This window comes from Hemitrygon akajei, chromosome 24 (genome assembly GCF_048418815.1).
Source record: "Hemitrygon akajei chromosome 24, sHemAka1.3, whole genome shotgun sequence".
NCBI lineage: Eukaryota > Metazoa > Chordata > Chondrichthyes > Myliobatiformes > Dasyatidae > Hemitrygon > Hemitrygon akajei.
Genome location: NC_133147.1, coordinates 900,981 through 916,890, shown reverse-complemented (window position 1 = coordinate 916,890; position 15,910 = coordinate 900,981). Strand labels below are relative to the sequence as shown.

The 15,910-nt window shown below is 42.1% G+C and overlaps 1 protein-coding gene across 3 annotated transcripts in view; it reads right to left on the bottom strand.

Annotated features, from left to right (window-relative positions):
• Positions 1-11,590, bottom strand: part of bsdc1 (BSD domain containing 1) — a 68,765-nt gene extending 57,175 nt beyond the window's left edge. Inside the window, exons 1-3 of one of the 3 annotated variants that reach the window (XM_073028173.1) lie at positions 11,535-11,590; positions 7,776-7,839; positions 214-345 (exon numbers count right to left, since the gene is read on the bottom strand). In XM_073028173.1, the coding sequence (XP_072884274.1) occupies positions 214-345; positions 7,776-7,839; positions 11,535-11,545 (207 nt within the window). In that variant the 5' untranslated portion in view covers positions 11,546-11,590. The remainder of the gene's footprint in view (positions 1-213; positions 346-7,775; positions 7,840-11,534) is intronic. The other 2 variants (XM_073028172.1, XM_073028174.1) reach the window with 2 other exon arrangements.
• Between the last annotated feature and the right edge of the window lie 4,320 nt (positions 11,591-15,910).

Sequence of the window (15,910 nt, the reverse complement as noted above, 5' to 3'; positions counted from 1 at the left end):
TTTGGTCAAATGGTCAGTATTGTTCTACGTTCCTGCATCTAGAGCATCAATAAACCAAGAGGGATTTACATTATAATGATGGTATCTGTTTTTTTTAAATGACAATCCAAATGTAATTCCTCAAATTTAAATTCCCAAGTTGCTATGGAGTAGATGGAACCAATTTTTCTGGTTTGAAGATGGAGGCTTTGGAATTGGTGTTCAATAACTTACAGGTTGTACACTCACACTCAGCTTTTCCTTCACTGCATTGGCAGTAGCAGCAATCGTACAAGCTGTATCATGTTGCACTACGTGTGAGAATTCTGCCAGGTCCCGCTTCATAAATTCCAGTGCTTCAGTTGACTGCCAGAGCAAGAAGTGAAAGATGCAAACATTAAATTCCTAAAGATTTTTAAAATTAGCTCAGTTTCTTGTCATCAGACTATTGGGTCTGCACCCATCACCCATGATATTCTGAATATTGAATACATGCCAGGTAGATTGTTTTCCGCTTTCTGTCCTCAGTCTACAAATAATCTATTCCACTTAATTCCACAATAAACAGAGCTAGATTCATGGACAGATATTCAGTTTCAGAAAATGAGATTGGGATGAAATGCAGTCAGCATGCTGTCATTTGCCTCGGATTGAAATCCAAATCCAGTTCATACTAAAGGTTGAGTACCCTTTATCCAAAAATCTCCAAAATCTAAAAATTTTTTGAACTCACAAATGGAAAATTCCACAAGGCACTGGGAATGTTCACAGGTGTCACACAAGTCTCTAAACTTCACTAAGAGTTCTGAGAAGTGATCTGACATATTTAATGAAACTTCTATAGATGTACCATGGAGAGCACTCTGACAAGCTGCATCACTGTCTGATGGGGGTGGGGGAGGCTACTGCATAGAACTGAAAGAAGCTACAGAAAGTTATAAAATTAGTCAGCTCCATCTTGGGTACTAGCCTCCAGAGTATCCAAGACATCTTCGAGAAGCTGTGCCTCAGAAAGGCAACATCCATTATTAAGGACCCCCACCACCCTCTTCTCATTGTTACCACCAGGAAGGAGGTACAAGAGCCTGAAGGCACACACTCAACAATTCAGGAACAGCTTTTTCCACTCTGCCATACAATTCCTAAATGAGCATTGAACCCATAAACACTATCTTGCTTTTTTAAAAAATATATATTATTTTAACTGGGCATCTCTAGAGATGTAGCTCGTTAGCCCCTCGCTAACAGCCATCAGACTCAGCAGTGAGAAAACCACCTTTCTCAGACTTTGCATGTCTAGGGCAGCTCTGAACTGGGTCCCAACAAACCCATGAGGTTGGGATGCCTTGCCCACCCCAACCCCGATTCACAGAAACAAAGAAAACCTACAGCACAATACAGGCCCTTCAGCCTACAAAGTTGTGCCGAACACGTCCCTACCTTAAAAATTACTAGGCTTACCTATAGCCCTCTATTTCACTAACCTCCATGTACCTATCTAAAAGCCTCTTAAAAGACCTATCGTATCCACCTCCAACACCACTGCCAGCAGCCCATTCCATGCACTCACCACTCTCAGTAAAAAACTTACCCCTGACATCTCCTCTGTATCTACTCCCCCAACACCCTAAACCTGCTGCCCGACCTGCTGAGTTCATCCAGCTTTTTTGTACGTCTTGATTTGACCACAGCATCTGCAGTGCACTTTGTGTTTACCCTAAACCTGTGTCCTCCTGTGGCAACTATTTCAGCCCTGGGAAAAAGCCTCTGACTATCCACACAATCAATGCCTCTCATCATCTTGTACACCTCTATCAGGTCACCTCTCATCCTCCTTCGCTCCAAGGAGAAAAGGCCGAGTTCACTCAACCTATTCTCATAAGCCATGCTCCCCAATCCAGGCAACATCCTTGTAAATCTCCTCTGCACCCTTTCTATAGCTTCCACATCCTTCCTGTAGTGAGGCAACCAGAAATGAGCACAGGACGCCAAGTGGGGTCTGACCAGGGTCCTATATAGCTGCAACATTACCTCTCCGATCCTAAATTCAATTCCATGATTGATGAAGGCCAATACACCATACGCCTTCTTAACCACAGAGTCAACCTGCACGGCTGCTTTGAGCATCCTATAGACTCGGACCCCAAGATCCTTCTGATGCTCCACACTGCCAAGAGTCTTACCATTAATACTATATTCTGCCATCATATTTGACCTACCAAAATGAACCACTTCACACTTATCTGGGTTGAACTCCATCTGCCACTTCTCAACCCAGTTTTGCAACCTATCAATGTCCCGCTGTAACCTCTGACAGCCCTCCACACTATCCACAACACCTCCAACCCTTGTGTCATCAGCAAATTACTAACCGATCCCTCCACTTCCTCATCCAGGTCATTTATAAACATCACGAAGAGTAAGGGTCCCAGCACAGATCCCTGAGGCACTCCACTGGTGACTGACCTCCATGCAGAATATGACCCGTCTACAATCCTGTGGGCAAGCCAGTTCTGGATCCACAAAGCAATGTCCCCTTGGATCCCATCCCTCCTTACTTTCTCAATAAGCCTTGCATGGGGTACCTTATCAAATGCCTTGCTGAAATCCATATACATCACATCTACTGCTCTTCCTTCATCAATGTATTTAGTCACATCCTCAAAAAATTCAATCAGGCTCGTAAGGCACAACCTGCCCTTTACAAAGCCATGCTGACTACTCCTAATCATATTATACCTCTCCAAATGTTCATAAATCCTGCCTCTCAGGATCTTCTCCATCAACTTACCAACCACTGAGGTACGACCCACTGGTCTATAATTCGTGTGAATGCTGTGTAACTTACTGCTCCCATGCAATCGCCCATCCGCAAGAAATAACAGACCATACACTGCATACAATTATAAAGTAAGTATATTTAAGAATGTTAGCTTAACCAAACAAATGGGCTTCCCCACGAGAATATTGGTCCTTCTCCTGGAAGCCATTCAACTTGTGCAACAGCCATCTTCCCTCGTCTTCTCCCAGCTCCCACCAAAAAGACCTCAACCCACACCAGTGTCCGTCACAAAGATCTCTCTGCCCAGCATTCTCTAGAACCTTCTCCCAATTCCACCATCCTGACTGGCTGACAACATTTCGAAGCTGAACAACAAAGCCCCTTATCTCAGCTCAAACTCAAACAGGCTAAAAGCAGAACAGACTGCTCTTACAGAACTGCTAAAATGAAACACCTACAGCATAGCAATAAAAATCTTAACCAGGGTGTTACACTCTATTTTTAATCCATTTAATATACGTACTTATTGTAATTGATTTTCTGATTTATTTTCCTTTCTATATTATCATGTATTGCATTGTACTGCTGCTACGTTAACAAATTTCGCGACACATGCCAGTGAAATTGAACCTGATTCTAATGAAAAATAGAAAAATACTGCATAAAGCAAAAGTTTGTGAACCCTTTGCAATTACCAGGTTTTCTGCATTAATTACTCATAAAATGTGGTCTGATCTTCATCTAAGTCACAATTACAGACAAACACAATCTGACTAAATTAATAACACACAAACAACTGTACTCTTCATGTCTTTATGGAACACATTGCTTAATCATTCACAGTCCAGGCTGGAAAAAGTATGTGAACCCTTGTATTTAATTAACTGGTAGAAACTCCTTTAGCAGCAATAACCTCCACCAAACGTTTCCTGTAGCTGCTGATCAGACTTGCACAATAGCAGAGGAATTTTAGACCACTCCTCCATACAAAACTGTTTCAGTTCATCAATATTTCTGGGATACCTTTCATGAACAGCCCTCTTCAGGTCATGCTACAACATCTCAATTGGGTTAAGGTCTGGACTCTGATTTGGTCATTTCAAAATACAAATTTTCTTCTTTTTCAACCATTCTGTTGTTGATTTACTCTTGTGTTTCAGATCACTGTCTTACTGCATCATCCAACTTCTATTAAGCTTCAGGTGATGGACCACTACACTGTCAATTTTCCTGTAAGATGCCTTGATACAGTTTTGAATTCATAGTTCCCTCAACAATTGCAAGCTGTCCAGGCCCTGAGGCAGCAAAGGAGCCCCAAACATTGACAATCCTTCTACCATGCTTCACAGTTGGGGTGAGGTTTTGGTGTTGGTGTGCAGTGCCCTTTTTCTCCAAACTTAGCAGTGTGTATTTCTGTCAAATAGTTCAACTTTTATCTCATCTGTCTACAGAACATTGTTCCAGAATTATTGTGTAACACCCTGGTGGTTTTTTGCAAGCTTGAGACACGCAATATGTTTTTTAAAGAGCAGTCGTTTCCTCTGTGGTGTCCTTCCACGAACACCATTCTTGTTCAGTATTTTTCTCATACTGGACAAATACAAGAGTTTAGTAAATTCAAGAGATTTCTGCAGGTCTTTTGCCGTTACTCTTTGATTCTTTTTCACCACCTTCAGCATTGCATGTTTTGCTCGGTGTGATCTTTGCAAGATGCCCATGCCCAGGGAGAGTAGAAAACGGGAGTTGAAACTGGGACGGAGTTACAATGGAACTCAACAGCGACTCCCTCAAGCTCATCTGTGGAAATTGCTGAATTTCTATCTTTGATGTCTCTCGTTTTTCTTTTCAGGGTGGATGAGGTTCAGTTGAATACTCTGACATGGAGTTACACTCAAACTTCCGTTCTTTGCAGTGGCGGGACCCACAGCTGGGGGCTCACAACCAGGCACTTTTTGAGATTCCAAGGAGGCGGCCTAGAAAACGAGTGCACCTTCGGAGTTTGTAGATCCTCCGATTGGAGAACTCAGGTAAAAAAAAGTGGCACGACACACAATTTTAGTACCATAAATCAGCGAGTTGTTTTTTTTTATTTCTCCCCTCTCGCTGTGTGGCACGTCTCTGTCCCTTTATTGGGAACAGGTGTAGCCTGTGGTATGTTGAATTGTCAGGTGAATGATTAGTTTTTATTGTACTGCAGATCATGGTCTTTATTGGGGGTTTTGCTATTGCATGCTTGGCGGATGCTGAAACAAGTGGGGGGTAGGGAGGGTTGCTGCTTGCATGCGAGAGGGTGGAGTGGGGGGCTTTGAGGTTCTAACATATTAAGTGTTTCATTCTTTAGGACACTTCTGTTTTCATGGATGTCTGCAAAGAACAAGAATTTCAGGATGTATACTGCATACATTTCTCTGATATTAAATTAAACTGTTAAAATATTTAACAGTACTGAATTTCCTCCATTTGTAGACAATTTCTCTTACTGTGGACTGATTTAACACTCAGATCTTTAGAAATGATTTTGTAGTTTTTTCCAGCTTCATGCATCTCTAGAATTCTTCTAAGGTCCTCTGAAAGTAATGTTGATTGAGGCGTGGTGCACAAAGACCAATATTTCTTCAGAAGAGCAGGCACTATTAATTACCTGACTATGTGTCTTTTTATAGGGCAGGGCACCCTTACAATCCACACCTCTAATCTCATCTGACTGATTAGAACACCTGACTCTAAATAGCTTTTGTAGAAGGTATTACCCCACAGGTTTACACTTTTTTGAACCCAGACTGTGATTGTTTAAATGGTGTATTCAGTATTGATGAGAAGCAGTGCAATTGTTTGTGACGAGTTTAGGCAGATTGCGTTTATCTATTATTGTGGCTTAAATGAAGATCGGACATTTTGAGTAATTAATGCAGAAACATGGTTAATTGCAAAGGGTTCATAAACTTTTTCTTGCAACTGTATAGTGCATTGTAATCTTTTCATCAAAACACAAACATTGTGCGTGGAGGCTGCAGGTCTGCCATTACTTGTTGTTCAACAGTTGATTCAGGAATTCTCCTGACATAAAATGATATATTTTCATTTTATAAATGGTATCTAAAAGTTTTTATTGTTAAGTACATATGTGTGATGAACAAGTGTAAGACGAAGACTGCTTACCAGTAGCACATAAATTCTTGAGTCAGAAATAATGGCATTCCCAAGCTATCTGATTATATAATCCAAAATCCAAAACCCTTCCATCCCTAAGCATTTCAGCCTGTACTAAAAATTTTAAACGTTCATGTATAATTTATATAGAGACATCTTTATTGCAAGCCTAAGGGCCAAGGCTACAACTTGCACTTTGATCAATAAAGATTGTGCGCAGAGCCTATTACAATGCCTTGTTTGGTGGAGTCACTGTTCAGAGCTCAAGAAAGCGAATGCCTCTACTCCCTATTCTACCCCGAATTTGGAAGTGCTCCTGCTTTGATTTTTACTTTCAGTACCAAAGGCTTACAAAAAGTAACATTAATATTGCATAAGCAAACATTTTCAGCTGTACATGACTTTTCATACAATCCCTGACCCTAATACATGTTATTGGCAACTTAACTGTAGAAGAGATTCTTCCTCCTCAGGAGACTAGAAAAATGATGAAAATTTTAAAAGAAAGGCAGATGTTGAAAATCTGAAATGAAAACAGAAAATGGAGATGCACAGGGCAAGCAGCATCTCTGGAGAAGCAATTTGTTCACATTCGGGTCAAAGACCTTTAGTTACAACTCATCATTTGTTCTGACACATGGTCATCACCCGAAACATTTCCACTGCTGTGTGGCCTGCTCAGTGCTTCCCACATTTTCTGTGTCCAGAATGGGGAGGATGTTTGCCCTGACCGAACACAGAATAAGGAGAAACTTCTTCACTCAGACAGTGTGAATCTGTGGAATACAGTAGAGTTATCATCCATTTCACTCCAAACTGAGACCAATAGATCAGGGATTGAAGAGGAGTCAAAAATTAAGAAGGAAGGAAAATGGCTTTGATGAAAGACCATGAATAACAGAAGCTCAAGGAGACAAGACCCATCTCTGCTTCTAACTCTTATATTTTAAATTCACAGCTGAAAAAGTAAAGGCCTTTTAAAGCAAATAAAATGTTGGCAACACGTACAACAAGCTGGAGGAACTCAGCAAGTTGGGCAGCATCTGTGGAAACATTGACTGCTCGTTTCCATGGATGCTGTCCGACCTGCTGAGTTCCTCCAGCTTGTCGTACATGTTGCTTTGACCCCAGCATCTGCAGTGTACTTTGTGTTTAAAATAAAATGTTGGATCTAATTTCACCAATTATAGTTAAAAATTATCTGGATTAGCCCTGATAAACAGCCAGTTTGTGGATAATATTCAAGCACACAGCTACGTTTGGATTTGACAGGCCACATACACACATGCAATGATGACTCCAGCAAGACACTGGAGCACAACTGGCAGCTGTTGAACGATCATTCACACACTCGCTAACAGCATGACCTTCACTGCTTTCTTCTGACCAGACCACCAGATGAAAAATGCCTTATTAAAACAGCTTCTTCCAAGGGCGGCATGCTAGTGTAGTAGCAGCACATTGCTTTCTGCAGCTAGCCAGTGTGATCACTGATCCAGGTTAAGGTCTGTAAGGAGTTTCTGTGTTCTCCCTGTGGGTTTCCCCAGGTACTCCAGTTTCCACCCACAGTCCAAAGACGTACGAGTTAGAGTTGGTGAATTGTGGGCATGTTACATTGGTGCTAAAAGCACGGCAACACTTGTGAACTACCCCACACAATCCCCACTGATTTAATTTGGCACAAACAATATATTTCACTGGATGCTTTGAAGCTTCAATGTACACGTGACAAATAAAACCGATCTTTGAATGGTCAAAAGTTTACACACACTTGCCTTCTTTCATAAACTTATATATTAAAAAACAATCTTTACAGTTCTTACAACCATATTTATTACAACATTAAAGAGGCTTCTTCACTTACCTTTTCTTTAACCGATTGGAGACTTTCTTGTATCCAGCTGCCCCACCAACTCCCACTGGATTCCCTGCAAGGGAAGATAGTCTTCTAATTCAAACTTTCAAATAAAATAAAAGATAACACGTTTTCCTGTGTTTTGCAATATCCTATTTCTTTTGGAAACTGAATTTTGAACCATGAAATGAAAAAATACACATCATGTATATTATAGAAATGCACTACGAAACAGAAGGGAAACTTGCAGCTAGAACCCTCATTTACCAGATTCAGAATCTTGGCAATACGATGTAGGGAAGTTAAAGAACCCAAGTAGTACCAAAGGAAAACAGTGAAGTCAAAACTATTTTAGCATTCTGAACCAAAATCCAATGCAATGGTGAAAATCTAGAATCAAATCATTAACTGTGCCTCCACGAACAGCAAGATCAAGTTAAAACTGAGAGCAAAGCAAAAAAAAACAGAAATCTGATTGTGCACCTGTATACAGTGCCAGGACTTGGCATTCCCCAGGGATGAAATAACAAAGATATAATCAAATGGCTGACCATACACCCAGTACATAAAGAGTTATGTGCAGATCTTCAAAAGACTTAGAGAATTCAAGATTTTAAAGAATCACAGCAAAAACTTTCAAATCATTAGAAAACATTTCATTATACCATAAAAGATGAAAAAAAACTTGTACCAAAGACTTCTGAGCATCAAATTAATGCAACTTTAAACTTGAGACAAGAGATTTTGCAGGTGATCAAAGTACATATATGTCACCATACACAACCCTGAAATTCGTTTTCTTGTGGGCAGAGTCAATAAATCCATAACAGAATAATAACCATAACAGAATCAATGAAAAATCGCACCAATTTAGGCATTCAACTAGAGTGCAAAAGACAACAAACTGTGCAAATCCAAAAAGAAATAGTAATAAATAAATAAGCAATAAATATTGAGGTCATGAGATGAAAAGACCTTGAAAGCTGTGGGAACATTTCAATGATGGGTGAGTGAAGTACATATAACCATATAACAATCACAGCACGGAAACAGGCCATTCCGGCCCTCCTAGTCCGTGCCGAACTCTTAATCTCACCTAGTCCCACCTACCCGCACTCAGCCCATAACCCTCCACTCCTTTCCTGTCCATATACCTATCCAATTTTACCTTAAATGACACAACTGAACTGGCCTCTACTACTTCTACAGGAAGCTCATTCCACACAGCTATCACTCTCTGAGTAAAGAAATACCCCCTCGTGTTTCCCTTAAACTTTTGCCCCCTAACTCTCAAATCATGTCCTCTCATTTGAATCTCCCCTACTCTCAATGGAAACAGCCTATTCACGTCAACTCCATCTATCCTTCTCAAAATTTTAAATACCTCGATCAAATCCCCCCTCAACCTTCTACGCTCCAATGAATAGAGACCTAACTTGTTCAACCTTTCTCTGTAACTTAAGTGCTGAAACCCAGGTAACATCCTAGTAAATCGTCTCTGCACTCTCTCTAATTTATTGATATCTTTCCTATAATTCGGTGACCAGAACTGTACACAATATTCCAAATTTGGCCTTACCAATGCCTTGTACAATTTTAACATTACATCCCAACTTCTGTACTCAATGCTCTGATTATGGCTGATCAAGGCTGAAACATTATCACTACCTCCTCCCATAGATGTTGTCTGGCCTGCTGAGTTCTGCCAGCATTTTGTGTTTTCATTTATTTCCAGCATCTGCAGATTCACTTGTGTTGCCTTTGAAAATAAAAATCCAATTTTTTTTTACAATTTCTGTATTTTTCAGGAGTAAGCTCTGCCAGCAAGGCCCGACTGAGCTTGCCCTTACAAAGCTGAGACATGAAAAGCTAATTCTTTCTGGTAAATTAATCCCACCATTCTGCTGACTTGGGAACACTGGGATTTAACACGATTGTTAAATTTAAACAGTGTTTACATTATAAGGTTCTGTTAAAACCTGTTGTTATTCATGCAAACAAATGTTCAAGGGCTTAAAGAAGATTGCTGAAAGCAAAGAAATAATGGATTCAACAGCTCACTTGAAAGCAATCAGATCCACTTCCCTAGTTGTAATCATGTCTCCTTTACAACAAAGACTTTTCACACTTTCTCAAAACAAATTTGAAAATAGTATTAAATGCTGACCTGGTCAACACCATCCACAATCTGTTCATAAAACTAATATGGAATGATTATAAAGGCAATTTATTTTTATTAAATGTTACCACAAATTAATCCTACTGTTTAACATCACAGAGTGCTCCCCAGTACCTTCCCCACCACTGACATTAGACTCATCAGTTGTAGTTCCCTGGTGTGGTCCTGAAGCTCTTAAAAAAAGCCAGTTTTCGTCACCCTCTAGTTCTCTGGTACCTCACTTGTGACTAAAGATAATCCCATTATCTCTGCCAGGGCCCCTCAAATGTCTTCCCTAACTTCTCACAAAGGGATAGGGTACAATTGATTAGGTTTCTCCATTGACTGTGCTTTAAGAGCACCAGCACCTCCTCTCTTGTAATGGGAATATGTTCCAATACATCACTATTTCTTCCACCAATTGCTCAGCTTTCATGACCTTCTCCATAGTACAGATGAAAAATATTCTCTTCAAACTTTGCCAATATTCTGTGGCAACCAAACTGATCCTCCAGGGGTCAGTTCTTCCCTCCTGACTTGGTCATTCTCTCTTCTTTCCCCTCCTGTCCGACAGATTACAAGCACTTATCACCAGACTGCACCTTGCTACTTTCAGAGCCTTGAACAGACCTCATATGTTGAAAATCTCCCAGTTTAACTAGTGATGGCCCTTAAGTATGCACAGCACTAAAATTTCTCTGTAACTACTGAGCTAAATCCTTCTTAGTATCTTGACGTAAGCATCTATGGCCCAGTCTGCCCAAACAGTATGTTTTTCATCGTTTCCCAGCACGTGTGATGATAATAAATAAATTCCAATTCCAAAATTTCCAAAGTTACCCTGTTGCTCATAATATAATTATTAAAATCTCATAGGATTCTCCTTTATCTTATTTGCCAAAGCAATCTCATGTACTCCATGTGACCTTCTGATTTTCTTGTCAAGTGAGCTCCTACATCTCTTGTACTCCAGAAGGGATTCACTTCATCCCAGCTGTCTAGCCCTGATAAGCATGCCCATTTTCCCAGCCACTTCCTCAATATCCTTCCTCAAACAGGGATCCTGGCTCAGCCAAGCCTTGCCTTTCATTCTAACAGGAACATGGTGTCTCTGAACACACTCATCTCACTTTTAAAAGCCTCTAACTTGCCAGACCTCAAATCACTTGCAGATTCTACATCTGAACATTAGAACCGTTCAGTCATTCCCCATATAATTTTTAACAAAATTTATGATTTAATTTACCCTGTTACATCAATATCTTTCCTCACCCCCTCACTCCAGAACCCCTCCCTCATACCCTCTTACTCCAGAACTTTCCCTCGTCCCCCTCACTGCAGAACTCTCCCTCGTAGCCCCACCGCAGAACCCTCCCTCACCCCCTCATTCCAGAACCCTCCCTCATTCCCCTCACTCCAGAACTCTCTTTCCACCCCCTCCGTCCAAAGCCCTCCTTCCTTACCCGCTTTCCATAACCCTCCCACACAACTACCTCCCCTCTATTCCCCTCCCGTCTTTCCCCTCAATATCCAACCCTACCTATCCCTCCCTCCCAACCCTCCTCGCTCAGACGGAGGGAATTCCCCGACTTCTGACGTTTTTCACTCACCCATCCGCCATCTTCCCTAGATGATGTCATCGATATCTTGACCTTTTACCCTATATCACGTGCTCTCCCAAGGACCGTTTCGATGCAGGCCGGATTGCGCCTGCGCGCAGTCCTAGGTCCTGGACGTCACCGTGTTTTGTTTTTCGTGTACAGTACTGTACGTAAATTATGTTTATATATGTAAATTAGGCAGAATAGGTAATTGTGTATATTTTATGTGTACAGTTTATCTTCTTTTGCGCATTGGATGCTTGTCAGTCTTTGTTTATGTAGTTTGCATTATTTCCATTTTATTTCTTTTCCTGTAAATGTCTGAAAGATAATAAATCTCAATGTATGGTAACATTTACGTCCTCTGATGATAATTTTTGATTTTGAACTTTAAACACACACCCTGCTATGATCTTGACAGACCCACTGTTGATAATCCCCCACCCACTGCCCTTACCCCAGGCCCTGGTTTTTCCATTGAATCTTGCCCACCCACCAAAAGAAGATTTTGGCCAAGCACCTGACTGTAGTGCCTACTGGGTACTCTACCACCATCCCCATGTCCTGACCTGGCGTCACCCACACTGGCACTCTCTCCAACCAGTTCATCCAGCCACATGCACCCCAGACATCACCCCGGCTTTCATAACATTGAAGTAGAAGAAGATTTAACAGAATCTGACACCACCTCAACTGAAGCACTCAATTTAACAGCTGAAGCTACACCAGAGTCTGTCTATCATCATCTCTGCCGAGCTCTGTCACCATCTCTGCCGAGCTCTATCACCATCTCTGCCAAACTCTGTCTGTCACCATCTCTGCCGAGCTCTGTCACCATCTCTGCCGAGCTCTGTCACCATCTCTGCCAAACTCTGTCTGTCACCATCTCTGCCGAGCTCTGTCACCATCTCTGCCGAGCTCTGTCAATCACCACCTCTGCCGAGCTCTGTCACCATCTCTGCCAAACTTTGTCTATCACTATCTCTGCCGAGCTCTATCACCATCTCTGTCGAGCTCTGTCACCATCTCTGTCAAGCTGTCTATCACCATCTCTGCCAAACTTTGTCTATCACCATCTCTGTCAAGCTCTGTCACCATCTCTGCCGAGCTCTGTCAATCACCACCTCTGCCGAGCTCTGTCACCATCTCTGCCGAGCTCTGTCACCATCTCTGTTGAGCTCTGTCAACATCTCTACCGAGCTCTGTCAATCACCACCTCTGCCGAGCTCTGTCACCATCTCTGTCGAGCTCTGTCACCATCTCTGTCGAGCTCTGTCAACATCTCTGTCGAGCTCTATCACCACCTCTGCCGAGCTCTATCTATCACCATCTCTGTCGAGCTCTGTCAATCACCATCTCTGTCGAGCTCTGTCAATCACCATCTCTGCCGAGCTCTGTCAATCACCATCTCTGCCGAGCTCTTATCACCATCTCTGCCGAGCTCTGTCACCATCTCTGCTGAGCTCTGTCACCATCTCTGCCGAGCTCTGTCACCATCTCTGTCGAGCTCTGTCAATCACCATCTCTGCCGAGCTCTGTCAATCACCACCTCTGCCGAGCTCTGTCACCATCTCTGTCGAGCTGTCTATCACCATCTCTGTTGAGCTCTGTCAACATCTCTACTGAGGTCTATCACCATCTCTGTCGAGCTCTATCAATCACCACCTCTGCCGAGCTCTGTCACCATCTCTGCCGAGCTCTGTCACCATCTCTGCCGAGCTCTTATCAACATCTCTACCGAGCTCTGTCAATCACCACCTCTGCCGAGCTCTGTCACCATCTCTGTCGAGCTGTCTATCACCATCTCTGTTGAGCTCTGTCAACATCTCTACTGAGGTCTATCACCATCTCTGTCAATCACCATCCCTGCCAAGCTCTGTCTATCACCATCTCTGTTGAGCTCTGTCACCATCTGTGCCGAGCTCTATCACCATCTCTCTTGAGCTCTGTCACCATCTCTACCGAGCTCTATCACCATCTCTGCCGAGCTCTGTCAATCACCACCTCTGCCGAGCTCTATCACCATCTCTGTCGAGCTCTGTCAATCACCACCTCTGCCAAGCTCTGTCACCATCTCTGCCGAGCTGTCTATCACCATCTCTGCCGAGCTCTGTCAATCACCATCTCTGCCGAGCTCTGTCTATCACCATCTCTGTTGAGCTCTGTCACCATCTCTGTTGAACTTTGTCTATCACCATCCAAGTGTACTTCATAAACACAAGAAATTCTGCAGATGCTGGAAACCCAAAGCAATACACACAAACTTCTGGAGGAACTCAGCAGCTCGGGCAGCATCTATGGAAATGAATCCGTCTAAGTATTTACTGTCCATGCCACCATCTGATTTGTGCCTGTCACTAACAAATGAAGCTTTGTTAAGCTCTGTGCTAATAGGATCAACTTTATTCCCCATGTACATTTACATGGATTAGGAATTTGCAGTGGTGTATTAGCATGACATGTAACAAAAAAACATTAAACAATTATAAAGAATTATAGAAATAATGAAGTTAGATGCTAAAGTACAGGTTTGAAATAGAATGTGTATGAATATACAAACACCGGCATGTATTTACAATGTAAATACTATTATAAAAAGTGGTTTAGTTTTTCTGGTGCAGTGCAGTGATGGGGACAACAGATAGAGGGGGTGGCAGAGCCAACTGGAATGGTGCAGTTTGCAGGGTGGGTTGTGTCCGCACTAGTTTTCCCTTTGAGTTGAAAATGTAAGATCACGGCCCATGGACTACAATAATCTTTCCATTTTAAACCTAAACAGTCACACTCACTTCCAGATTTTAGAAGCAGTTTACACACCATGGAAGAGGTACTGTGCTTACCTCCTGAGGAGAGAGGAAGTAGACTTAGTGGATATTTTCTAGAGTTTAACAAGATGGGGGTGATCTCACTAAAACATAGAAAACTTTTACATAACACAACCTGCAGAGAGGGTATGCCCCTGGATAAGAGTCTAGCACTGGGGTCACAGTCAGAATCCAAATCAGCTTTCTCATCACTGACATATGTCATGTAATTTGTTTTACAGCTACACTACAGTGCAGTAATAAAATTTACTATAAATTACAATGAAATATGTATCAATAGTGCAAAAAAAGAGCAAAATAGTGAGACAGTGATCTTGGATTCATGGACCATTAAAAAATATGATGACAGAGGAGAAGAAGCTGTTTCTAAAATGTTGAGTGTGTATCTTCAGGTTCCTGTACCTCCTCTCCAATGGTGGTAATGAGAAGAGAGCATGTGTTAGTTGGTGGTGGTCCTTAATGAGAGATGCCACTTTCTAAAGGCATTGTCTTTTGAAGGTGTCCTTGATGCTGGGGAGGCCAGTGCCCATGGTGGAGCTGGCTGAGTTTGCAACCCTCTTGCAGCTTTTTCTGATCCTGTACACTAGAGCCTCCATACCAGACAGTGATGTAACCAGCCAGAATGCTCTCCACAGTAAAGAAGAGGCATAAGGGATGAGGTTTGGGAAGGAATTTCTTCAGGGTGGTATATACTTCAACTTCTCTGTTGAGGCTCAGTCAGTGAGTTAATTTAAGACACAGGTGGATATATTTCTGGGTGTTAAGGGAATTTAGGAACATGGAATATGCAGGAGAAGAATACTGACATTAAGGATCGACCATCATATGCACATCTATATTCACATCATTCTACAGGTGTACGGTAGAGTTTCCTAGCAAGCTTGGTACACAAGCTGCATTGGGGTGGAGAGGAGGGCTCAACAACAGGTAGTCAAAACTGCCCAAAGTATCACCAGCACCAGCCTTCCCAGCATCAAGGAGAGGTGCCAGGAAGGAAGTATCCCACCCACCCTGCTCACAGACTGTTTGTCCCACTCCCATCAGGGAGGGGGCTTTGGAGGATCCATGCCAGGACCACCAGACTCAAAAACAGTTGCTTTCTCCAAGCAGTAAGACTGATCAACACCTCCACCCACTAACCCACCCCTCCACACCCCCAACCACTGCAACTTTATCATTTCCTGACAGTCACCTTATGTACAGACACTCCTTTACCCAGTGTCACTTTATGTACATACAATCAATATCAATAAGCTATCTTGTGTATTTATATTTATTGTGTTCTTTATCTTATAGTGTTTTGTGGTGCATCAGACCCAGAGTAACAATGATTTTGATCTTCTTTACACTTGTGTACAGGAAATAACATTAAACAATCTTGAATCTTGATGCATGGTGCAGCAGGTTTCAAGGGCAGATGTCCGACTCTTGCTCCTGACTCCTAATGATGCCAGTAAGTCAGACTGGTTTTGATTGCCTCCACATTTCTGTGTACAGGTCCCAGACCTCAGTAACTTCAGATCAGATCTGTGTTTGTATTTTCATTATTGGATTAAATAT